The 26,997-nt window shown below is 36.4% G+C and overlaps 2 protein-coding genes across 2 annotated transcripts in view; one reads left to right on the top strand and one right to left on the bottom strand.

Moving 5' to 3' along the window:
* Positions 1-26,997, bottom strand: part of LOC117563878 (uncharacterized) — a 49,518-nt gene that overhangs the window by 20,359 nt on the left and 2,162 nt on the right. Inside the window, exon 2 of the mRNA XM_052002337.1 lies at positions 11,868-12,191. The gene's annotated coding sequence lies outside the window, so the exon portion shown is untranslated. The remainder of the gene's footprint in view (positions 1-11,867; positions 12,192-26,997) is intronic.
* On the top strand, positions 14,207-14,965 carry LOC117564688 (outer dense fiber protein 3-like protein 2). The gene is made up of 2 exons (XM_034243563.2): positions 14,207-14,529; positions 14,586-14,965. The coding sequence occupies exons 1-2, from the start codon at positions 14,514-14,516 to the stop codon at positions 14,831-14,833; spliced, it is 264 nt and encodes an 87-aa protein (XP_034099454.1). The 5' UTR covers positions 14,207-14,513; the 3' UTR covers positions 14,834-14,965.

Genomic DNA, 26,997 nt, shown 5'->3' with positions numbered 1-26,997 from the left:
GTCAAAGTTAGTGTAAATGTTATCAAATTATTATAAATAAAAATAAACTCTGCTCTGACATTTTTTTCTCATATTATCAAATGGCTAAAAATTGTCAAAAAACATAGTGTATGAAAATACCAACAAAACATGTCTAAGATTTTTAGCATGCATAAATTAGAACAAAAGACGTAGACCTTTGAATTTGTTGCACGGTTTTGTTTGTGAGTGTAAATATTCTCCATACATATCTCAAACTCTAACAATCATAGTAGTTTTTGGTTGCAATTTATCTCTTGATTTCTCCCTTTGCAAATTGCCAAATTCCCTTAACTATTACAAATTTAAACGCACAGCTATAACACTCGTAATTTAGTTGCTTACAGGGAGTCAAACATAAAGTGAATACAATGCGACACGCAAAGGTATTTATTGAGCATTGCTTTACATTTCTCAACTGTCAGCGAACTTATCAAATAGTCAAAGGCGCAATGTGTGAAATGTTGCAGAGTTGTTGTAACTCATTGTTGTTGCTTTTGCTGTTGCTGTCGCTGTTGTTAGTTGTTGGTTGCTAATTCGAAAGAGCTATAGCCAGATACCCATAGCAAACACAGTGTCGATTGCATGCATACACGTATTTGATAGAGATACAGATACAGATACAAATACTTATAGCTATATCTGTAACTGAAACTGTATCTGTATCTGTTGGTTTGATTTTGTATCTGACGCTGTTTGCGTGCCGAGCTAGCTGCTGTTGGTCCGTCTGTCTGTGCTTGCTGTCTCGCTGTATCGCTGTGTATTTACCTGCTCGACATGCTATTTAAATTAATAATGCCGCAGTTTACAATGGCAGCCGACAGCCGGCCTTTTATAGCGACACAGACAGATAGACAGACACACATACACACCGCCGGCGACTGTCATTAGGCGTATTAGCAAGCTAATTTAACAGATGCACATAGATACACATCGCAGATAGATAGATATGTGTAGCAGATGATGAACAGTTGATGCGGATTTGAATGGATGACTAGCTATGTAGATAGATAGAGATACCGCAGAGTGCACGTGCCACAGAGATCTGCCACAGACAGCTGCCTAATTGTAGCTATTTGAATAATAATACATACAATATGACAGCGAGAGACAAGTACTTAATGTTTCACAAGTGCATACGACCCATTCAACAAACAAATTATGATTATGATTACATCAAAAGCCAGTTTCATTTTGCCACACACACCAAAAATTATTAAATGAACAAGAAAAGCGATAATAAAGCTGGTAGTGCATTGCTCATACGCCATGTAAGACAGTAGCATATCATTTCTTCATCGGCAACAAAACTAATAAAAAATTGACAAATTGCATAAGTGCGCACACTGACTGTTGACTGACACTGTAACTGCAACTGTAACTGTAACTGTTACTTGCTACTTTTTAACTGTGACCAGCAGCAGCAGCCCAAGTCTTGATTTGTGGGACTTGGAGTTTATTCAATTTGTTGAGTATCGCTCTTCGGTGTTTCTTTCTGTTGATCGGTGTTAAAGTGTAACACACACACAAAACATTAAACAGATGCCGGAGTTGAACGTGACCACAATATAATTACCCGCAGACGCAAGTCACATGCGCCACTTGTTGAAGAGCTCTCTTCTGAGCCCACTTTACCTGTATGTGTTGCCTTTACTGGTCTGGTCTGGTCTGGTCTTTAAAAGCCAATTTACATGCCCGGTTCGCATCGCATCGCTTCGTTTTCGGTTTCAGTTTCATTTTCGGTCTGGGTTTACTTTTTGGTTAGGGTATTTGGCTTGGTTTTTAGCCGGCTGGCCCGCTTTTTCGGCTGGCTAGGCCAAGTTACACAAAAACGCTGGCGTTGAAAGTAAAAGTTTTAACACTTTTCATTTTAGAAGTTCGCTCGCTCTCGCTCTAGCACGCACGCTCCCTCTTGCTCTATCTCTCTCTCTCTCTCGCTGTCGCTTTGTAGTGTTTTGACATTATGTGTGGGTCTATTTGCTTTACGTATTAAGCTCAGAGACGTTAAACAAATTATGAAGCGTCAGCTGTCAAATGAAAGTAAGTTTTTTTTTGGCCGCCCTTCCCCCTCCTCGCTTCTCCCAACTTTTGGAGTTGCTGTGGATTTGCTTTTGTAATTGTTTTGGACATAAAGAGGCCGTCGTTATGGAGTTATACCATTTATCATGTTACATGTTATTTTGATAAGATTTTTTTTTTATGTGCAGTTATGACATTAATTAGCTACTTTTTTATTTATTTTTATTTGCTTTTTCGGGGCTTGGCCTTTGGGCTTGCAATATATGGAGTATGGCATAAGCAAGTGCACGTGTCGTCACAGCGCACAAAATTAGGAGTGGACATAAACTTGTTCTTGGTTTCAATTGGGAAATTATTTTTGCGAAGATTGTGCATTCTAAATTAAACAACATTGAATTTGAATGATTTATTTAAAGAGGAAATATTTAATATTTGCTTATTAATAGTTTTTGTGTTATGTGCTTCATATATTTTTGCTATTATTAAATGTATTGTCTTGATGAATTAGTTTCTTAATATTTTCATTTAATTAAACTAATTGATAAATGAATTTCGCTTGGTTTCACTTTTCAGTTATACAAAATGTTATATTCCATTTCAACAATTTTTATACCCGCTCCTCATAGGTAAGAAGGCTATTACCACTTTGTGTCTGCAGGAAATGTACGTAATAGGCAGAAGAAGGTATTTCCGACCTTTTAAAGTATATATATATTTTCTTCATCTGCGTCAACAGTCGACATGATATAGCCATGGCCGTCTGTCTGTCCGTCTGTCCGAATGATGCACTTTTTATCTTTGCACGAAGATCAAGTTTGTTTCATTTTTTTTGCCATACCCATTTTCGCCCCTTCAAATCGATTAAAATCAAATAACAAGCGTAATTTTAAAGCTAGAGTCTCAAGTTTTGGTAAGCGAATAATAACTTTATTCCTGACATAAATTTTCGAAGTTGTATAAAAATACTTTTACTGGTTTTACTTATTTCGGGTCTCTGTAGCTTTTGTTGACAATCTGGGATATTTATCACTATTTGGTATATTTTAAATATATATATATATATATATATATATATATATATATATATATATATATATATATATATATATATATATGAAATACTCCGCACTGTTTTACTTTTATTCAAAAGGATTACCGGGTATTTCACAGCCGAGCACATTCGACTGCTTACTAATATGAAATTCATTGCCTTGATAAAATAGTTTTGAATTAATTAATGTAATTTATTAATAATTGCATGTTGCTTGCTTTCATGTTTCAGTTTCAGAGAATATTCTATTTCATTTCATGTATTTTTCAAAATGCCTTTAAATTGAGTTTTGCGTATGCAGAAATTTAAATGCACCATTTATGCCTTGTATCTAAAATTAAGCATGACTGCCTTTAATAATAAACTGCTAGCTTAGTCAAGTCTAGTTTCTGCTTCATAAATAAAATCTTTTAGCATTTTTGTTAGCTAAAGCAACTACAATGCAAAGCTAAGCTGGGCAAATTGTTGACTCATTTAGAGTCAAAAGTTAGACTCGCTTTGGTTTATAAAGCATGGAAATAAATATGTGGGAGAATGTGTGTATGAGAGGAATGTGTTTGTGTGCTTTTGGCACTCTAAGAGTATTATGCTGGTACATTGAGAAACATGGCGAAAGGATCCGAAACGTACACAAACATATGTACTCACACTCAAAACACTCATTCGACTAGTAGACCAACGTATAGTATGACCATACCTAACGTTCTGTGGCAAATGTGAAATCATATTTGAGCTGCCTGCCACAGAGAGGAAGGTGGCACCCATTTCTAAAACTACCTATCATAATACGTGCTCCATATGCGCCAATAAGCATAATAATGCCCATCCACTCTTCTCCCAGACTCGGCCAACAAACAAAGCAGAACAAAATCCGTACGCAAAAACAACAACAAGGAGTTTATAGACAGCCTGGAATTGTTTGCACAAAATAACAAATCTGAAAACTTACAAGAGACACTTTGGCCAAAGTTGGCCCAGACTCGTGTTGGTGTTATGCGATGTCCTGTCGAGACGAGAAGCAAAATTGTGTGTGAAAAACAGAAAATGAGTCCCCAAGGAAATTGCCGAAAAATTATGAACTTCGATGATGAGCTGAACTCTGAACTCTCGCTTGTTGTGGCCATGGCCAAGCCAAGTCAAACGCATGTTGCTAGTAATTGGCCGTTTTTGGCAATTGTTTGGTTGGCTTAAAGCGACTTTAACTGCTCATAAGCATGCCCCACTGAACCGAATCACTGTCCTACCCATTTTGGCTCTTCTACTTGTGGCTCTGCCTAGATATGACTTTGATGGGGTTGCCAGTTAGTGTAATTGTTGGCCTGTTCCTGTTGGTTCTGTTGTGGCTTCTGTTTGCTTTCCTTTGCATTGGCAATTGGGCAAACTGTTGCTGTTTTCCCTGGCATAGCAAACACACACACATCCACTCGCTATGTTGGAAAGTTGAGTGCAATGCCGAGCCTAACTGAAGGTAGCTTCGATTAATGATTGAAACGCGCCACAGGCGAAAAATATGCAACCGACTATGCAGCTGAAGTTTCAGTTTCTTTAAGTTTTAATTGGGTAATTTCTAAATCAAAGTTGTGGCTGACATTCGCTTTAAAATAGTCTTATTAAAAAAGTTTGAGTTTTTTTGAAAATTTCTTGGTTTCTCAAATCTTGAATGATTCTTAAATTAATAAAATAGTCCATTTAATATGATTTTTATATTAGTTTTTCAATTTATTGGACAAAATTTAAACCACATTTTTGCCAAATTTACTTTGCACTTTAAAATATTCTTGATTCATTATTCAACTTATTGAATATTTTCTTTATTTTTATTATTTTAAATTTTAGTTTAGAAAATAGAACAATGATTTTAATCCATTAAACATAATTGAAGGTTTATATATGTATATATCTTTTCTATATATTAAAAATCTTTCGGTGTTGAAAACACCTTAATTTTTGTATTTCGAATTTAAAGACAAAAAAATATTGAATTTATTTTTTGAAACAACTTAAGATAGCGTTGTCCTAAAAATCCCACAGACTGAACAAATTCGTGACACGTTTCCTAAACTATTGTTACGCGTAATCTTATAAATATAATTCTTGTTCCTGTCAAACTTTATGTGGAAACGTGACTTTCTGCTCTCCATGTGCAGTCTGCAGGGTAATAACAACTTTAAATTATAAAGAGCAAAAATCACAAGAACAACAAAAAAAAAAAAACGAAAAACAAATATTTAGAAAGCTGGCAAAGCAAATCCCTATTCTAATCCCAATTGTGTGAAAATGTAGAAATAGTCAGGCTTAGGCGTTCTGGGGAGGGTGAAGCAGAAATTAAGCCAGGTAAATACGCTGATAATGTGAGTAGATTTAACTTTTGCCATTTGCCAGGGAGAGGAGAAGTAGAATGGGATAAAGTTTGCCGGTACATAAAATCGGCGGGCAGCTTGATAAAGTTGTAAATGAATGGAACTGATAAGATAACAATGACAACTGCTCCAGCTGATAATGTTAATAAGGTGTGAGCTTTACCTTTACTCATTCATTTTGTTTTCCTTTTTGCTTCGTGCCTCACTCACTGACCAATGGCGACAATTTGTTGTCGTCTGGGTTTTTTATGGCTGCAAAGTGGCGTTAAATTAAAGGATGGCCCCAACTTCAGTGTTTGGGTCGTTTGGTGAGGGCGTTAAGGGGGGCGTGGTCACTTCAACGGTTGGTCGACCCGCATTTCGCTTTATTTTACGCCGTTTTGATTTTTCCTCTTTCTCTCTTACAGTCAGTCTACCATACTGTGTGTGTTTGCTGTTGTCGTAAGACTCCATTAAACAATTCAATTAAGAGCCGCGACATTTGGTATGGGGTAGAGAAACATGGGACATCTTTAAAATGTCAAGCGTGACAACAGCGGGACGTAAAGCCAAAGTAGTGGCCGGAGGGGGCACCGTAACTGACTGGGAATTAAAACATTTTATGCAAATTTTCAGCGTGATGTTTTTGTACATTTTCCATTTTATTTGCTAGCTGCAGGCTGCTGGCGGCTGCTGTTTGCTCAACGCTTAAAGTATTTACTTTTATTTAATGTAAGAAGAAAAAATATCAAATAAGAGTAGCAACAACTTCAACACGGTCGCAATTAAAAAGGCAGGCACAAACGTTGCGCCTAAAAGCTGGCAACAGTAAAAAAATGAAGTTGAAAAAAAGGCCAAAGCGGAAATTAAAATATTTCCGGTTTACTGAAGAATATTCCATGTTTTTCTTTTTGCGTAGCGTGGCGTGGGTGTAGCTCGCTTGATGCTAATTGAAGCGTTACATCTGTTGTAGATTTAAGAGACTGGCCACCAGACCATTGTGTTCATTAAGAAACAATTACATGAAATGATTTTCATTTTTCAGTAAATTCGACTTTAAAGAATCTCTAACTGAAAATCAATGGCGGTTTATTACAACCACACTCTGTGGTATTTTAAAATATGTTATGACTGATGAATTGTCTCGCAGTTTATCGTTTAGCTGCGAATGCCATCGAGAGTCGTTCTCAATTTGATGAGTTATAATCCAGTCGTTATATTTATCATAGTGATGGCTTTGCCATCGCCAGGCCATCTATTTTGTAGCCAGGGCAGGACATTGCATATAAATGAACAATAAATAGTTCGGAAGGCGTGGCGTGAGCGCATCATAAAAATTGCAATTGGGAGTCAACGTAGCGTATACGCAACATGCAGAGGCAAAGAAGCAAAGGCAACCCCCATTCGATGCTGCAGCTGCAGCGAAGTTCTTAACGGTTTTGTGGCAAGTTGATAGCAAAGTTATGACAAGGATTTATGAAGTATGCATCCAGAATGAGCAGCAAGACGAGCACACACACACACACACCAGCATTGACAAAATGTGCAACAATTTTAAAGCTGCAGCTTTAAAAATACGCATATTGTTGCAAGACCCTCAAGACATTTGTCTTTCCCACGCTATTGGAGCAACAACAACAACAACAATATGTATTTTGTTTGCGCTGTTGTTGCTTGTCTTCGGCATCAGCATCAACATCGGCTTCGGCTTCAGCTCTTTTGTCTGCATGTTTGTTTGCTGTTGCCAATTTTGTTTGCATACACACAATTCCACAGACAAGCCGCCGACGAGACAATGTCGCCCACATTTGTCCCCAACTCTCCCTCTCTTCGCCCCATTCCAGTGGTTGCCTTGAGCGGCAACAGGCTTTCTATGTGTTACGTGCCACCTTTTTTCGGCGGCGCCACATAAATTCGCATATAAATCAGCGTCACATTTGCGTTTGCTCCACTTTTGCTTTACACTTCATTCCTCCGTGTGTTTTTTCCTGCATTTTACCATATTGACACCGCCATATGTAAACATATCGTTATTTGCCCATTTACCCCATTCGCTTGTGACAAAGACAAAACAAACGAACAGCGACGAACAAACGAACAGAGAAGAAGCTCCCATTGGCAGGCACGGCTTGCCATTGACTAGCCCTGGGGACGGTTGAGTATTCCCCAGCTAATGGTAGCTACATACATGCTGCGGTCGTAGTTGTTGTCGTTTATCCTTGGCCTAAGCCACACTCAAGGATGTGTGTCAGAGAATAATCGTTTGCCATAGCTGGCAATACGAAATAATGTGCGTTCAAAACTGTTTAGCATGAAGTATCTTTAAAGCGCTTTTAGAGATTTATCGTTGTTGAAGTTGTTCGAATTTAATAAATAACGTAATACATTTTATGATGTTCATGTAAATATCTCTAAAATGTTTTTTCTTAGTTATTTTTAGAATCTAATAAATCATTAATTTAACCAAATATAGTTTTTATTATATTACATTTATTTCAAATTTTGAGAACATTATTCAACCTTTTTTATTAATATTATAAGACGTATTGAATATTTACACAAATTTTAGAACTTGTTTGGAATTTATTTAATAGCCAGCAACGCAGAAACAAAGTATTTCAAAGATGTGAAGTGTTCGATTTTTTTAAGTACTATTAAAGATTTATCATTGTTGAAGTTGTAGGAATTAAATAAATATGAATTGGGGCATTCAAGTTTATAATTAATATTATCGTTTATTTTATAAAATTAAAATGTATTTATTAATATTTATATATAAATTGTTGTTCAAATTGTAGGAATTAAATGTGAATTGTGATAATCAAGATAGTTATCCGTCATTTCTCTGTTTACTTTCATAAATATGTATGATACATATTTAGTAGTTATGAAATGTTATGTTAAATATGGCAGTTATTTAATAGATTTATCAATTAATTTTGTAATTCTTTTATATTTGAATTAGTTTTGTATATTATTTATTTGCGTCGTTTAAATATCTGCATTCTATTTCCCATTTACTTTTATTTTAAAGTAAATACTCTTTGTCACCTTTAGTAACTTAGAAAGGTCAGCAAGCTCCCACAGCAAGTTGAGTATATCGTACATTGACTGCTCTAGCTTAACCTCTGTAAGCTGACTGAGTCTCTTGTCGAGTTGTTCATTTGTCGTAGTTGTTGTCGTAGTCCAAGTCAAGGCTTTCCTTTTTTTACATCACATGTATATAAATCCCATCTCCGGTGTGTTCTGTCTGCGGCTCATTATAAAAACCGCGTGTACTCTGACAGACATGTGATAAACTATGGCTATAAAAGGCATTGTCCTGACTGCAGAACGTATAACTTATTGTCCTGCTAGAGGAGCAACATGCAGTTGTAGGAGAGCAAGATTTTAACAACAGTTTTTGCAAGCAATAAAGTGTGTCATGAATTTTAGTTATCTTAATTTAAATTATTAATTTATTCATCTTGCAAAATATAATTTCGCACTCATTTATGTTTATTTAACAATTTGATGATATTCGTTAAAAGTTTACATTTTCATTTTAATACTTTTCAGTCGTAATTTTTTTTTGTTTATTATCTCTATTATTGTTGTCCATTCAACAATTCTAAGGCACGTGGAATTCCGAGTAATGTCAGCGAGTTTTTCATATACAAGATGAGCTCGATTTTCTTTTCAGTTTCATTTTCATTTTGGTAATAGCGGCACTCGTTTACTTGACAATTTTCATGCGAACTAGCTACAATTTTTCTTCGTCAGCCTGCGGTGTAGTGGCACGTGAGTGTGGCTCAGGGAAAGTGGCGAAGAGGGGCAGCAGAAGGATGCAGCAGTAGCTATAGCTGTAACTGTGGCTGTGCCAACAGCAGTCAGGACCTCAACGAACCTGGTTTTGCTTTACTTGCTGGCTGTGGCTGCCAACTATCAACGAGTGAAAAGATTTCTACAGACACTCAGCAAAGTATACACGCTCAGTACACACACACATGCATATATAGAGCGCAATAATAACAACAAAGTGCTTGAAGGGCAGGAACTTAAGCAGGAAACAGGAAAAGCAAGTTTCACCATTTTTGTCTGTGCTACGTGACGTCTTTCTCTTGAGACGTCACAAGATTTATTGTATGCAAGTTATGTGGGTGTATTGTTTGCACAACTGTACCAACTGTATGTGTGTGTGTGTGTGTGCAAAAATGGGTGTGTGTAACAAAAATATGCAAATCGGTTTTGCACTGCTGACGACTTCTTCAGCAGCATCTAGAACTGTGTTTAAAATCCGCAAACAAAAAATGTGCTTCATTTTAAGCAGCTGTCGATGTTTTTACGCCATATACCCTGTAACTTTGATCTGAGCAGAGAGGCTATGATGAACTATTCTCATTTATTTGTATTGTAGTATTGACTAGATTTTAGATCACGTTTTAGTCGAACCCTTTCGTGTCGTTGTCTTTTTTTTACATTTTGTTGTCCCACCACGACAATTGTCTGTGGTGTGTTTTTTCGATTGTTCTGGTTTGTTATTGCACTTTGCATATTTTCACCCGACTACGTGTATTTGATTTGACTTTATCTCCCAATGCTGCGATTACACTTTTCCATCGTCCCTTGTTTCTCTTCTCTGATCAATTTAAATGCACTTTTCATGACTTGTATTTAACTCCATCCGCTTTTTCTTTCCTCTGTTCTTCTTTGCTCTAAACTCTTGAGTGCCTTTTCGTTTTGTTTATGTGTTCAGTGCCGAGCATAAAAGGGGCATTAAAATGACTACAGAACAACCACAATTACTGGCTACGTTTAGCCTTTAACACTCTTTTTTAAAGTCGAATATTTGAAGAGTTTTCGGCTATCCTATTGACTATGATTATGAACGTGATTAATCAGATTAAATTAATCATTTTTAAATTTAGAATGTTTTAAGAAATAAAGAAAAAGAATTCCTGAATTGATTTCGAAATTGTGCATTAAAATTATTATCTTTTTTTAATTTCTTTGCAGCATTGCAAAATATATGTTTTTAAAATACTTAAAAGTTAATTTGCGCCATATTTTCATGAACATTTCATTGCACAGAATTTTCGTAAATATCTAAAATAGAGCTTAAAGATTCCTTTAGAGTATTTCTTTATTGAAAAGATATCAAAAATAAGCAAATAGAAATCGTAAATAATTGTTTTAATTATACAGAATACATGTACATATGTATGCATATTTCTCATAATTATTGAAACCAGTTCAACTTTTTAAAATGATTTATATTTTAAAATTTTGTATTTCTTTTTAGTATAACAAACTTCTTTAATATTTAAAAGATGATTTAATTTATATTTTGATGAACTTATTAGTAATAGATTTTTGAAAATATAGTTTAAAGTTTCCTTTAGAGTATTTCGCTTAAAGCATGACAACAAATTGTCACCCATTTAATATTCTCCTTTGCTTTTACCTGTTTGCTTCGACAGCTGCAAATGGCAGCAGGGGAAATGTGCTCTGCTCGCTGGCTGCTTTTGCGTTTTAGTTAGTTGGTTTCATTTTTTTTTTCTGTTCTTTTTCCTCGTTGCCTGGCGTTTATTTTGGCTATGAAAACTGTTGCCCTGGATATGAGGTGACGGAGGAGGGGACATAGGGAGCGGGGAACTGACAACGGGCAACTTGGGAGCTAATGTGAGAGTAGTGTTAATTTTGGCAGCGACAGGTTCCATTTTCATTCTCATTTTCATGTTCTCCCCCACTTAGACTTGTTTATTTTCCTGCCTCTTGTTGCTATTGTTATGCTGTGTTGTGTCTCAATTGATGGCATCAGCAACAGCATCGAGGCATAAATGTAAACAATTAAGAATTGACAGGCAAATTGAATAAAATTCTTCGAATAGCTCTTTAAAAATGCAAAATGAATTTTCATAAATTTCTTAACAAACATTTGTACACTTGCTGCTGCATTGAACTCTTGACCTCCAGAATTCAGAGTTTGCCACGTTTGCTTGTTGGCTGTTGCAAAATTGTTAAATAAATCAAAATCAAAATCACAGACCCTCAAGCCAGCTGCCAAGCAAAGTGCCAATTGCAGTGCCAAGCAATTGGCAACGTAACAAGAGTCAGGATAAAAGGGGAAGTGCATGGGGAGATGCACTTGTTGTTGAGGGCAAAAGGGAGACAGAGACAAGCGTTATTGATGTGTTTTTAATTGAGGTTTTGTAGGGGTGTATGCTGTCGTTGTCGTTGTTGTTGTTGTTATTGTTGTCGTTGTCGTTGTCAGTGTAGTTGTTGTAGTTGCTGTCACTTACAGTGTGTCTGTGCTTGGGCCCACACGGCGTATGCAGCATGTGTCTTGTTCCCATGTCTCATTCTTCTGTCTCGTCGACTGTCGGATGTCTCCCTCTCGTTGCATGTCAAATCATTTAACTCATAACGAAATTTTATTAGTGCTTCAACACAACACTTACCGGCATTCGTGCTGTGTGCCAGGACAAATCAAAATGGCCAAATTGATGGACCAAAAAATGCCAACAAATCCACCTCCGCCTTCGTTTGCTCCCCTCTTGCTATATCGTCGTAGTCGTCGTCGTCGTCCTCGATGTTGTTGGATATTTTTGCAATTTTTGCCAGGCATTTGCAGATTTGTTTCCTTTGCAATATCGTTATCTGCCTGTTGATTGGAAATACCCAAATCCAAATCGAGCCTCAGATGTTGCTGCTGCTGCTCCACATATTTTGCTGTAGCAATTGTGTGCATCATGTTGTTGTAATTGTTGTTTTTGCTGTTGTTGCTGCAATTGCAATTAAATTGAAACGTTCACATGAAATTATTGTCAAATTCAAACTGAAATGCTTTAAGCTGCCATAAGCGCTTCATCTCTTTATCCTCAAAAATGTCAACCAGCCATGCAAAACAATCTTGAGTATGTGCCTCTCTTTTCCTTTCCCCCTTTCTTTCTTCCCTAGGCGTCATTTTTATGTAAGTGCTGCAAGTTGCAAAACTTTTTCTTAGTTTTATGCATTTTTCTTAATTTATGCAAAGGCTGGCACAGCATCAACAGCAAGCGTCAAAAGTTTTCGCCCCCGAAAGAAAGAAAATAAAAAAATTGGCAGGCAAAAAGAATTAAAGTTGTTGTCAAAGTTTAAATAGAAAACAGAAAAGGGTCAGCAAAAAAACTACTAATTGAAAATCGCATTGATTGATTTTTCATAAATAATTTAAATACATATTTTTTTAATTTATTCGTTTTACATATTAACTGAAGCTGTAGTGTTTACTTTCGAGTTTTTGCTACGAATACAAATTGAATTAAAAGCATTGATTTGAGTTAATTTAATATTAATTACATTAAAGCGTATTAAATGTTTAAAACTGTGTGAAATTAATTAAAACAAAAGGCAAATAAAAGTCAAATATTTACTACATCATTTTGAGAGTGAATATGATGGAAATGACTCAAAGACCTTTATTTGAGATTGTAATTTGGTTGTCAGAAATGAATGAATGGAACCTATTTCAATTTGTCTAGCCATCGTCGTCGTCGGATTCTCCCAGGTGTCCAGGGATTCCCCGAGTTGAGAGGCAAAAAGTTGAATTTATTTATATTAATGAACATCGCAGACAATATGACAGACAATGTGACACAAACGGCTACTCGCAACGGATTTGGTTGTCAGAATGCGTTTTCAGCATGAATGAAAAATGATTCGAAATGATGTGAATGCACGAATGAACGAATGATTGACGTTTACACTCATAAACGAGTAAATCGGTTGGCCGGTGAAATGTGTTGAAAGTCCGTGAGGTGTCGAGCATATCTCTACTTTTCTCATATTATATCGAATTACGCGAACATCGTAGAACAATGCAAAATGCATAGTGCAAATTGCTGCCGTTGTTGTTGTTGTTGTTGTTGTTGTTATTGCTGTTGTCGTACAATTTGAAACAAATTAAATATTAATTAGCATGGCGTGTGCATTCAAGTTAATTAATGTTTTTTTATGCCTTAGGTGTTAATAATATAGATGCGGTTATTTTCCTCCCCGCACCGAAAGTGTTGATTGCCTCCGGGTAAATAAGGTAACAGCCAACAGTAGCTGTCGTTGTCAGTGGATAATTACGTGAATTGCACAAATACAATGCCAATAAATAAATATTTTGCCAATATGTCCAATGTGGCGTCTGGCGAAAAAACAGACTATTAACAAATATGACTATAAATAACTATTGTTAAATAAAATAAATGATCTATCGCATGTAGAAATGCTAATTGGCTAGATTTCGTTTGATTAATCATTTAGCTGAGGTCAATGGTGCGAGCAAGATCATCAAACATGAATTGCAAATGCAGGTATTTATTGTGTCGTAAAAATTTCTGTTGAATTCTTTGTTCTGCCTTCTATAATTTAATATCTACACTAAGACAAAAAGATCTAAAATCAAAAATTTGGTCTACAGCTTTTGGTCTAAAAAGAGCGCCAATGACTTGAAAATATGAATATGAAAAGTTAGAAAATATATCTCGATTTTAAAAACATTTGATATAACTCTAAGTTCTTATTAATAACAGGCAAACATCGTATAGCTTTAAGACTAAAAATATCATAAGATCAATTGTCAATTTTCAGACTAATGTTCTTAATTTTATTTTACTTAATTTGTTCGTATTTACTTTTTATTTTATAAAGACGAATGTTCTTGATTTTAGAACTGATTTTAGAATTGCTTTTTCAGTGTACTTGTATTGAATTGCGAGTAGTACGCCTTGAAAAAATGTATTTAAAATTCCTGACAAGCAATCAGTGTACTCAACAATTCGATAGCTACGAGGCAACACTAAAATTTCAGTAAAAACAGATTTGAACTCCATCTCATGTAAACGACAACAACATTTTCTAAACAGTTTTGTATGTATTTTTATAAATCGGTATATCATTGAATTTTCAGTCGTTTTGCATGTAGAAAAAGAGTTTGTTTTCATTCAATCGTATACATTTCGTTAACTCAAACAGAGCTCAAAATTAAAAAAAAAAATATAATTTATATAAAATCAAAGAAAAACAAAAATATTTCTTCCATTGAATAATTTTGTAATTTCGTGCATTATTTAAACATGCGTAGACAATCGGGTAAAATTATAAAGAAATATGCATTAATTATTAATAATTGTGAATAATTCGACCAGGACCTGGACCAGCTGCTTATACACTGCCCAGCACGTTTGGGTTCGAGAAATGCGATGCTCGCATGCGCCGTGGTCCGCAGTATTCTTTTGGCCGCAAACCGGATTTGCCGGTCATTAAGAAACATGGTCCTGGTCCGGCTGAATATCAAATTGGGCAAATCACACGATTTGGCAGCGCCAAAGGGCTTGAGTTTTCCATGCTGCGGCGTGGACAATTGAACAAACCCAACTCTGTGCGTTATGACTAAGACGAATTTTGTGATTGACGAAAATGTGGAACGCAAAGAATATTGGATGAATATTGAATGGTCAAAACGTATGCATATTATGTGAATGTTTTAAGCTGAAATATGATAGTATTAAAGTGCTGCCCATTCAAATTTGGCGTCAAGTGTTGTTGCTTTTGGCATGTGGCATGCGGCATGTGACAATTATCCCGCAGCTGTGGTGCAACGGATATGTGTCATGCATAATCTGACAACGTATCCTATTGTCAACTGTTAATAGGAAGGAAGATGGACGCTTTGCCACTCGGCACTTAAATGGTGAAGTTTAAAGTGCACTCAAGAGTTGTTTGGCTTTGTGTCTGGGCCGCAGCCGCAGACGCGGTCGCGGCATTAAGTTGCCAAGCTTTTAAGTAACTTACTTTGCTGACTTGACTTGGCTTGACTGACTGACTGACCGAGCGACCGAGCAACGTTTGCTTTGGGTTCTAAGCAAAAGCCTGTTATTTTCATGCTTCTTGTAATAATCACACAGTAAACAGGCAGCGGCAGACAACGCACAGCAGAAAAAAAAAAAAACAAAAAAAATGGGGACTAGCTGTAGTCGTTGGGCTTTTGGCCGTGAGAACGCATCTCAAAGGCCAGAGAAAGGGCTTCAGCTAACTTGCCTCGTGGCAGTGTATGTGTGTGTGTGCGATGTGCCTTCTCTTATTGCTGCTGGCCGCAAGTTGTAATTGCAACGTCAACGTAAATGCATAGCACGAGAGAGCATCTGAGGAATTTCACGGATGTGCGATGTGCGATGCGTGCATTTTGCAGATGGTCTGCTTGGAATTGGACACTTGCATTGGTCTGAGCTCAACTCAGTTCAACTGAGCTGAGAGCTGGCAAAACTGATAAGTGAGCAGCGAGCAACGCTGGACATCACGTACGCAGTGCACAAACACTTGGGTCGAGACACACACACAAGAACACACACTAAAGCATACACTGAGAAACTCTGGATATACGAAGCTGAAAGAATATGTGAACTTTAAATATCAATAAACATAATTTTTGGATGTAAGTTATTTTGATTATATTTTGCATATATTTATGATAAAGTTTTTGGATGTAAGTAATTTTTTTTTTTATATTCACTTTTTCATATTTTTGTTATATTTTCTTTAAATAAAAGTATTTATTTACTTATATTTTAATAGATTGTAATTAACTTTTCTTGTGTTTTTTTGTAATTTATTATTTTTAATAATCTATTTTTAGAGTATTTTATACTTTTGATTTTCTATTTAATATTATTTCTATTTTTGTTTTATTTATGTTTTGGATTTTATATTTTTTTATATTTTATGTTTTATATTGCATTTTTTATATTTTGCATTATTGTCTTAATTTTTCAGAATCCCTTTTTACAGTGTACACATTTGATTGCATTTTCACTGAACTTGGCTGGCCTTCTTTTGCCTCAGTTGCAGTCGGCGTCGCCGTCGCAGTCGAAGTCTCAGTTTGTGTCTCAGCCTCAGCTTCAACTTCAGCCCTATTGCACATCCTTGGCTTCAGCTGAGTGCAGCGTGCAGTGCGCTTGGGGCCAGGGCAGCAGAACCTAAAGATTTATCTGCACGCGTTTATTTTAATGTTACGTTCTGGCATCTTTTTGCGTTGGTCTTCTGCTATTTGGTTTTTGGTCGGGTTAAGCAGCCGCTTTCAATGCATTGGCCAGTGTCTTTGTCTTTATGGGCAGCAGTCGTCGCAGCCGCTGCTGCTGCTGTTGTTGCTGTTGCTGTTGCTGCTGATGCTGGCAACTTCATCATCAACGCTGAACGTTGTGGCATGCCAATGGTACGTGGTACGTTGACCGCTTGGAATGTTGATTCATCTGCTTGGCAGCAACTTCTTTTATGACTCCACTTGCTCTTTATGTCAATCAGCAGATGCAGAAGCAGAAGCAGAAGCAGAGGCTGAAGCAGAGATGCAGACACAGAGACAGAGACAGAGAGAAAAAGACAGCATCATCGTTTATGGGCCATCATCACAGGAGCAATTCTTGCATCAGCCATTTAGATGATGCTGCTGCTGATGCTGATGTTGGCTGCATTTGGATGTGCTCGTAACTATTTTTAGTGCATATCGCTTTCCTATTCTATTCTTAACTTGTTAGATGCGCAATTTGCAGGCCCTTACACCATAATGGGGCAAATTACCTTTAAGTGCTGCTGCTGTTGCTGCCGTTCTGCCGTTGCTGCTGTTGGAGTTGCCCTTCTGTGACTTGGCATTTATAATGCGTTCTTCGTTATTTTTAGCACGATCTTGCCAGCCAGACTTGGCATTACATGATCATCTTATAAACTTTAATTACAAGTTTAGATTGCTCCCAGGCGGCGCATCATTGCGATCAGTTGCTGCAGTTTTGTAGCTTGTGTAATTTTTAAATGGGCATAGTTAAGTGGCATAGAATTTAATTGCATACATATTTAAATAGTAGCTGCTCAAAGTTAACTCTTCTCAACCTAGTCACATATGTATAAAATACACAACAACAACAACACTTCAAATTCGAAGTCAAACAAAGTATGGCCACCCGCTGCGTATACTTAATATGCTGCTGATCAAGTTCATTAAATGGACTTGGGTCAATCAAGGAAACAGCCACAAATATTAGTTATGTTTGCCGGTTAATTTGACAATCAGCCACTGGCAATTGATTTTGCTGTATAGCCGAATCCATTTACGTGCACGCGCCGTAAGCTGAAAGGGTCATTACTAATACTACAATATGAATAGACTAGGTTTATGGGAAGTGGCACAAATTGTTTTTGCTGCCTGTGACCTCACACGTAATTAATTTTTGTTTGTTGTATTTCATTTTGATTTTAATTGATTAGTGTAGCTGCTTCATTTGTTATTGATAGACTGCGACATCTACTTACGACTATGTCTCAAAGTACACTCAGTACTCACACACACACACTCACACACTCGCGTCGTGTAATGCGAATTCCTTAGCTTTAGCCTCCCCTTGGTGACAGACCCAAAACGCTGACCCTCACAGCACGTGACTCGCTTTGCTGATTTGTTTCACACTCGACACTCCGACAAAATTTCGCTTTCAACTATTTTTTTTTTCTCTCGACTCGAATTTAATTTTGCTACAGCAAAAAAAAAAAAAATTTGCTGGTTTAATTGACCAAAAACACAATGGAAATTGTGAAATATTTCGATAGAAGAGAATTTGTGTTAAAGCCGCAAATTTAATTTGTATAAACCGGCCAATCATTGACCCAATTTGATGGTGTTTTCCAGAGCAATCAATGACTTAACTAGATTAAAACTGTGAAATATTCGTAAAGTTAGCAGAAATCTCATTTAAGTTTTTTGACTACTAACATTCACCTTTTGGTCAGCTCCAAATTTAAGCTCCATAAATAAAGAAGAAAACTCTCTACAACTTAAAGCCGAAAATTTACGTGTGTCCGAAAAAAAGACGAATACAACCCAAAAATAATTTCATCTTCCTGCTGCTGATGTTGCTTCTGTAGCTGTTTGCTGCTCAAAGAAAAAGTAGAGCAATGGACACCGAACGAAAAAAACTCGTCACGTATACGACAACAACAGTAACAAGAAGAGCAATAACAATAATAACAACAACAACAAAAGCAACTAAGTATAAAAGTGCATTCACATTTTGAAAGTAAAGCGAGCGAACTTTTAATGTGTTGTCAATGCGACGAAGGGAGAAAGAAGCGTTTAGGGAGTGTGTAACTAAGGAAGCGTACATCCTTAAAGATACACGCACACAAGCATTGTCGTATCTTAAAGATACATTTGTAGCTTGAAGCTAAGCTAGCGATTTGTGTATTCCGCATTGTTGTAGACATGTGCGACAGAATTCTGCTGGCAGTCAATTACTTCATTATGCGTTTTTGGGATCTGAGCTGGATCCCGCTTCCTCCTCTGACACGTCCTCGCCCTCTCCTTAGTCTCCCGCACCTGCTCTCGTTTACCAGCATTGCGGTCTCGTCTCGTCTCGTTGTCTGTTGCCTGTTGTCTGCGGGCTGTCGTTTGTCGTCTGTCATCAGGTGAAAGGCAAATAAAATGTCAATTTGTATTGCCAGTTGTGTCCCTTTTTTGTGTGCTTGTTGTTTGGATACCTTATTATTCATACGCATATTACACATTCAGATTTTATTCATCCCTCCATTCCACCTCTGCCTATGGCTGCAGTCGTCGTTTGTCCTTTTTATGTCAATAATCATTTACATGTTTATCTAATTTGAGCGGATTTGTGGCTGGCTCTTTTGGGCCCCAAATAACCTTTAAAGCCAACTGTTTTCTGTAGAATTATTCGGTGACAAATATGTGGAACACTCACTCGCTCAGACCAAAAGATACTCAAGATACTGTTGCGATGCGCTACTTTAAGTTAAGTCTGGCAGCCAAGGCGAACCCATAAAATCATATAAAAATTTCGCTTGTTTGGTTTTCAGCTGCCACAGCCAAACGAGTTGATGACCAAGCCACAAAAATTTCAGTGAAGTTGTAAATCGAACACCCGACACACCGAAAACAACAAAAAAAAAAACCCCGAAATGCGACCAATGCCAAACGGGCAACTTTGTTGTTGCTGTTGCTGTTGTCGCTGTCGGTTGTTGTCATCAACGTCAGTGCAATGTTATAGCTGCAATTATTGTTGTTATTTCCGTATGGGCAAATTCACATTCTGTCACCCAAACAGCGGAGCAGCAAAACTTCTCGTATTCTCTCTCATTCACATAAAGGGTGGTATATCATAAAAATTTTGATTGTTACAACATCTGCCAGCCGCGAGCCTTTCTGGCATATGAATAAAATAAATCATATTTATTGATAGTAACCGAATTTAATTAAAAAATAATTGAAAAGTGTCAGCAACGGCGATTTTGTTGTTGCGCGTTTCTCAGAAATATTTTCTGAAATATTTCAACAAGTTTATTTTCTCTCTAATAATCCAATGAATATGTATGAAAATACTCGTATGTCTAAATTTATGTTTCATTAAATTCCTATTTTGATAATATTTTGCTATTTGCATATTCCATACATAAATAAGTAACAAATTGTTAAGACCACATATAAGACGAATCCAATAGTTTTGAAACCTGTTTCCGGCTTAAATATTGATTTCGTGTATTGATCAAACTTGAGCTTCGTTCTCTTTCTCTGATTAAGCTGTAAAGCTCTGCCAAATATATATTTCTGATACCCTTTTCGAGTAGATTTTCTGCAGCAAAGTGTGCCATAAATTGTTCAAAAAGTGTGACAACATTTCAGCAACAAAAACTTTCAGCATTCTTGACTGCAATCTTATCACTGTCTATCATACACTTTTTTTTTTCTGTATTGTGTATCTTTCTATCTGCGTAGCAGTCAGTATCCGTATCTGTGGCTGTATCTTTTCCTGGCACGTTCTTAGCTTGACATTTGTTGGCAGTGTTTGCTGAACAGCTCCCCGCAGACTGTTTATGGTGTCGCCTCTTTGACCGGCTGGCAAACGCCTTCAAAATTTGAGCTTATTTGACACAAAATTTGATGTGAGTTTAGTTCTTTTTGGGTGCCCCCTTTGCCACAAAATGCAAATTGTGTTCTAGGGGGAGGAAGCGAAAAGGGAAAGGTAGGGGACGGTTCTTTGTTTACGCTGTAACAACTTTTTGGGCCTGTAAACTTGGTTGGGTTGTTGTGTCTTGTTATGAATTTAGTTTCCAGCAGATACTTACAACACTTTTGTGCCACTTGCCACTTGACTACATGACGCGCAACTATGGCAACAATTTGTAGGCAAAATCAAACAACCAAAAGAATGTTTTAGCTGCTTTTTCTGTACACAACTGCTGAAAAGTTAACTGCAGTCGCTGATTATGTCCTCTGCATTCAATTGAGGTCAAATACGGTTGGGGAATTCCCCAGTCGCTGTTTTGTGCTGACAGAAAAGCATTGCAGACATTGGAAGCACAATGACTCAAAACTTTGAAGAAAGTATTTACCTTAAAATAAAAGTTCATTAAACATAAACTGACAGAAACTGTTGTATTACAATATTACAATTGTAATAGATGAAAATAGATTTCACTTGCAGAGAACAACTACTCTTCTACGCGATTCTCAATTTCCTTACCTCTTAAAGCGTTGTTAAATCATTCCTTTGCCAAGTTATTTGTACAATGAAAAGACTGAGTTTGAAATTACGCTTATTCCCCGTTTAGTGAAAGTAAAATGAAAGCCTTTTTCCACATGATTCTTGTGATTTAACTTGTGATTCTTCGCCTTGTTAACAAGTTAATTGTACAATTAAAAGTCTTCAGTATTACTTTCTTCTCATTCGTTGCTCCGTGAAAGTAATATTTTTGTAGTCCCTCTTTTACTTGATTCTCGATATGTGATTTTTTGCCTTGTTAAATTACTTCTTAATTATACGACTAAAAATCTTCAGTTTACATTACTTTCTTTTCATTCCTTGCTCAGTGAAAGTAAATTTTAATTTGCTGTTCTTATACTTGATTCTAAATATGTGATTCTTCGCCTTGTTAAATTACTCCTTTGCCGGGTTCATTATACAATTAAAAATCTTCAGTTGAAATTACTTTCTTCTTATTTCTATTTAGTGAAAGCAACACTTCATCAGCTTCCTTCTACGTGATTCTCAATTCGTCTGCAGCATTCCTTACCGAAAAAAAAAACTTTTTGCCTTCTTTCTTTCACTTATTTCCTGTCTCAGTTCGAGTCAAGCTCGTGTATTCCAAGAGCTCGTACGATTAACAGCTGTTCATTGGCCTTTTATCACGATGCTGATGCCGCGACTGAGATGTCGAGAAGCATTTCGCACAGTCACTTCTGCTGCCACCTCAAGTTCAACATCAACATCGATTAACAAAAACAAAAACTCACGCCTTAGCGCCAATTTAGCGTTTAGCTTAATGGCCAATCATAAATTGTCAAAATGTGTATAGACACAACAACAGCAATAACAACAACAACAACAAGAAATGCCCATAAAGTGGAGTCGAAACTAGTGCCCCCCTCACCATCAACAATCATAACGTATTATTAACGTTTCTTATATACTATATTTAGAGATACATATTGTTGTTGGCCGCATGATTAATGCTGGCAATAAATGCGAAAAACCCGGCACAACAAACACAAAGTGAACAAAACTGAAATGCACACAGATGAGTCAAAAACAGTCAACAGCAAAAAAAAAACAACAAAAATAAAACCAAAATTAAATCGAAATCGAAATCGAGGCTGGGCTAACGGCTCAATTGCCTACGAGAGTATTCGATCGATATTCCACAACAAAAAAACGAAATACAAAAATCAAAACTAAGGCCGCAACGTGCGAAATCAGAAATATATTTTACAGGTACGCGAATTTCTAAAAACAAATTAATTAAAATTACACGTACGTGTCCGAAGGCTGGACGCCACAAAAACGTCAGCAAACTGTCGGCGGCTGCTGGCCATTTGGGCATATTGGATTTTCATGGCTCTTTCGGTTATCATTATTGTTATTGCCGATACACCGAGAGTGTGTTTGCTTGGCTGTTATCGTATGTATTTTCCGAAACTTGAATATTTCAATGCTGACTAACTAAATGGCGCCGCACAGTCGCGTAATTAGTTGCGCAATTTGCCCGCTTTTGGGTCCGTCAATCAGTCAGTCAGTTAGTCGGTTAGTCAGTCACTGATCTTAGTTAGCATCAGCCGCCATCAGACAGGTGATCTAAGCCGACCTGAGTTGACAGAATTGACAAATTCCGAAAATCATTTGCCAAAAATAAAACACATCATTTGTTTCGGTCATTCTCAAACAAATTAATTTGAATGCTTGTTTGTTCGTTCTGTCCGTCTGTTCGATCGTTCGTTCATTCATTCCACCCATTCCATCCATTCATCCATTCATTTATTTATTTGTTATTATTAATGCTGATGTCTTCGTGCGCTTTATTATGATTTTAATTTTTGTGTTCACTTTTAATAATAAGACAACAAAATCCACATGCAAACTGGTTCTCTGACCAAAAAGATAAACAACTCGAGAAACACTTGTGAAATTCTCGCGCTGCGCTGCCAACACTAAAAAAATTAAAGAGTAAATAATTTTAAATTTAAAAAAAACGTCATGTAAATGCGGCTTTTCTGTTGAAATTCACAATATTTGATCGTGCATCTGTAGCTGAAGCTGAAGTTAAAGCTAAAGCTGTTTTCTGTTTTCTCCGCAATGTCGTCAATGGGCCGCAGATGCGTCAGCAAAGCTGCCTCAAAGTGTCAACGGAAATGCGATAAAGTTCCCCACAGCAACAGCAACAACAATCTCAATAACAGCCATTGCAAATTTCCTAGATACGAGGAAAAGGTGCGTCAGTGCTTTGGTTAACCCATTAATATTTTACTCTTTAGTTGAAAGATTTTGGCCTCGCATCATGAGTTAACTGATTTCCCATTGCGATCAAATTGCGGCGTTAAAATTAAATGTCGCTCCAAATTGGTTCCATAATAATAAAGATTTAATTTCAAATATTTTTAATGAACGCCAGAGAAAGCCAATGAGTAATCCCAAAATCCCACTCAGTGCTATAAATTTTGAGCTAATTTCAGTGCAGAACATACAAACAAATTTAATTGCAATATATAATTTTGTGTACGGATATTTATTTTAGAATACTGCGTATTATTTTTGAGACAAAGATAAAGATACTTTCAACATATATTAAAGAAGTATTTATATCTTATATAGCATAATTTTATGTGTGTTATTCTTTCGAGAATATGATCAAATATTTTAACATATGTGAATTTTTAGCAAAAGTATTTAAATGTAATAATTGTAGTACTTATGATGATCCACGTTTTAACACTATTTTGCTACCCATATTAAGGAGGAAATAAGCGCGAATAATTGTGTTTTAATTAAGCTTCTGTGTAATTGCTACCTGTATTTTCAGTTACAAGCTAAATGGGAAATTTTAACTACCCTGCGGGCGTGTATGGCTGTTTAAATTTATGGTCGTCGAATCCGCTTGTCAATGGACTATTTAATTTGAATACTACTCGCATGCGAGCGAGAGGAAATAAAAATATCAAAATGAAACACAAATCAAAAGTATATCTCGTTGTGTACATATTGGGGAACTTGAACTGAGGCTGGGCAATACAGTTTTTGGTAGCATCAGCGTCGTTTATTTTGTTTTCATTAAAAGTTTTGCATTTATTTGGACAACTGCGACAACAGTCAGTTAGTCAAACAGTCAGTCAGTCACTCATTCTGTCAGTTAGTTCATTCGGTCAGTCAACAAGTTTTTTCTTTTTAGTATAGAATATACATTTATTTACGCAGCAGCACTTTGAAACGAGAGATGAAATGCATAATATAAAACATTCCAAATCATACGGTCTTTTTAACGGTTCTATAATGTCTTTTTTGCGCATTTCATTTTCTCCAAAAAATCTATAAAATTCTTAATCTCTTAACTGAAATAATTAATTTTATATTTCGTAACATCGTTTCGCTTTATTTTTAACATCACCTCGAAAGCGCATGGCGTAAAAAATTTGCTATTGTGTTCATTTTTGCTTTATTTGGCGAAACTTTTTGTTTTTGGACGTTTTCCAATGAAATAAAAGATTTCCTGGTAAATCAATAGATGGAGAATTTAACAATTCATTGTTAATAATCGCATTTAATACGTTTAACAACTGCGTATCTATTTAATTATTCCACTTTATTTCGGCTTGTTGCTATTTGTTTTTTGGCTTTTTGAAGGGGAGGAACTGCAGTCAAATTGCATTAATTTTCTTGCTCACATGCTACGAATATTTAATTATGCATTTAATTATAAACATATTTTTGCACGCGCAATTTAACAAAATTTTGCAACAATTGTATGAAATTTGTTGATTTTCTAGCGCTATGCTGTGCCTGTGTTATGTGAGAGCGTGTGTTTCGAATACAATATAATCATACCCTGTAGGGTGTATTATAGATCGGTAAATTGGGTATTTTAAGAAGCTTATTTCTTTGAATTATAAATGAGTTAATATCCCAAATCACCTCAAGTATCTATATAAAATATCTTGTTAAATGTGACAAATGATTTAAGAACTTTACAGCGTAACTTTGCGTCGACTTAACTAGAGCACAGCGTATTTATTTGTTTTTCTTGTATCAGGTAATTGAGATAATAGTGTAAGGTGTGGCGTGTCGAGGGCGAGAGTGCTGTTCGCTGTCCGACTGTTTTCAACTTAATTAAAGCCCAACAAATATTGCAAATATTGAGGTGGCAATTGGGCATGCATGACATGTATCTGTCAGATACTTTTCACAACTAACTACTATGTACTACAACAACAACAACAAAGTGGCGAGCGAAGAGGGCAGCAAAAGTTTTGTCGCGAAATTCGCAACGCGAATTCAAATTCAAAACATTTGCGTTTCATTCATAAAATTCAAAACATATTTTTTTTTTTGCGTTTTTTCGATTTTTTTTTTTGATTTTTTTGCTTTACTAATGTTGCCTCTGCACCAGTTTAAATGGGTCCACGTGCCGGGCTTGTGGGCGAGGTTGGGTGAGGCTTCTACGGATTGCGATTGGGGGCTTTAGCTTTAGCTTTTTGCTTGTTGCTTGTTGCTTATTGGACTGGCAAATGTGCTGTGTTCGGTAATGAGCGCTGTTAAAATGCGTTAAATGATTATATTTCTTTTTTCTTTCTTCTCTGTTTTGTTTTACACTCTTTTTCTCTCACTCTCGCTTAGTCTCTCTCTCTCTCTCTCTCTCTGCTTTTAGCTTCTTTTGTGTCTGCGTGTTGCTTGCCACTTTTGCAGCAACTTGCCAATTTCTGCGATTTTGCCTCTTCATTTTTTGTTTTTCATATTTGCCTATGAATGAAGTTTATTTATTGTGGTAACGGCTATTTGTTTTTGCTTTTTGTTTCTTGTGTGCTCCTTCTGCTTATTTTTCTTCTACCTCTTTCGTTGCTGCGACCAAAAGACAAAACGCATTTTTCTCTTTTTGGTGCGCAGGAAGTTTTATGGCGACAGGTGGAAGACACGATGCGACGTCATAGACATTTGCAAGCCGCTTTGGCCAACGAAACGAGTAGTCCAAAAGGTCGGACTAGTGAATTGGAAAAGCGGCTAAGAGATTGCCTTTGCTGCAGCTCAATATCAGCAAAGATACACTCAAAGAGTCGATAGAGCAATGTTTGCTTTGGATTGTTTTCCAACAAAATTCTATTTAACATCTCTTGCTTCGTTTCTTATTTGATATTATTTGAATTTGCTGTCAAACGTTTTCCAAAATTGCTTAAATATCTTTAGCTATCATTTCGATTGTCTCTTTCACCACACACGTGAAAGATATTTCAAGTCGTCAAACTATCACATAAAATATGAGGAGAAAAAGAAAAAAAACAAAATAATAAGCAGAAACCCGCCAGTTGGAAGCATTTGTGCTTAATCTCACGTAACAGAGAAATAATTATAAAGCGCCATATACAACATCATACCATCCATCCATCATCTTTCCACTAAGTATGCGGAGAGTACAAAAGACACACTTCTTCGCCAACAAAAGTCAACAAGAGTTTTGCTGAAGAGGCAACAACAGAAAGAAATAACGCAGAAAAAACAGTAAATTATCTAAGCGGTCTATCCTTAACCTTGAACTTGCCATTTTGGCCATTAGCGCAACAAAGTTAATCACTTGAATCAACGCAAATTAACGAAATCAACAAGATAGGAAGAATTACAATGAAAACAAGTACACGAAAATATCACAAAATACTAAAGCGAGATCAACGAGAATCGACGCTTGAGATATTGTGCAATCAAAAGTGTGATACGAGTATTTTTTGCACATTTCTCTGACCAAACAAATGGAAGTATGTGTGTGGCTGTGGCTAAAAAAAGATTTTGAATACAAAAACAGATTTGTATACACAAGCTTGAAATTAACACGCTTGTTATCAGAGACACAAGCGGGCCAAAATACAAAAAAAGTGGAGAAAAAAGCTATACAACTAGTATATCAAAAGTGGATGTGTGTGTGTGTGTGTCTTTCGACTATATGTAGATCCACAAGCCATGGCTAAAAGGCGGAGACAGCGATGGTGACACGCGCAATGTTGGCGGCGGCTTCGTGTGTCAATTTGGCATG

The sequence above is a fragment of the Drosophila albomicans genome, chromosome 2L (genome assembly GCF_009650485.2).
Source record: "Drosophila albomicans strain 15112-1751.03 chromosome 2L, ASM965048v2, whole genome shotgun sequence".
NCBI lineage: Eukaryota > Metazoa > Arthropoda > Insecta > Diptera > Drosophilidae > Drosophila > Drosophila albomicans.
Note: the sequence above shows the minus strand (reverse complement) of the source record. Positions and strands in the feature narration are given on the sequence as shown.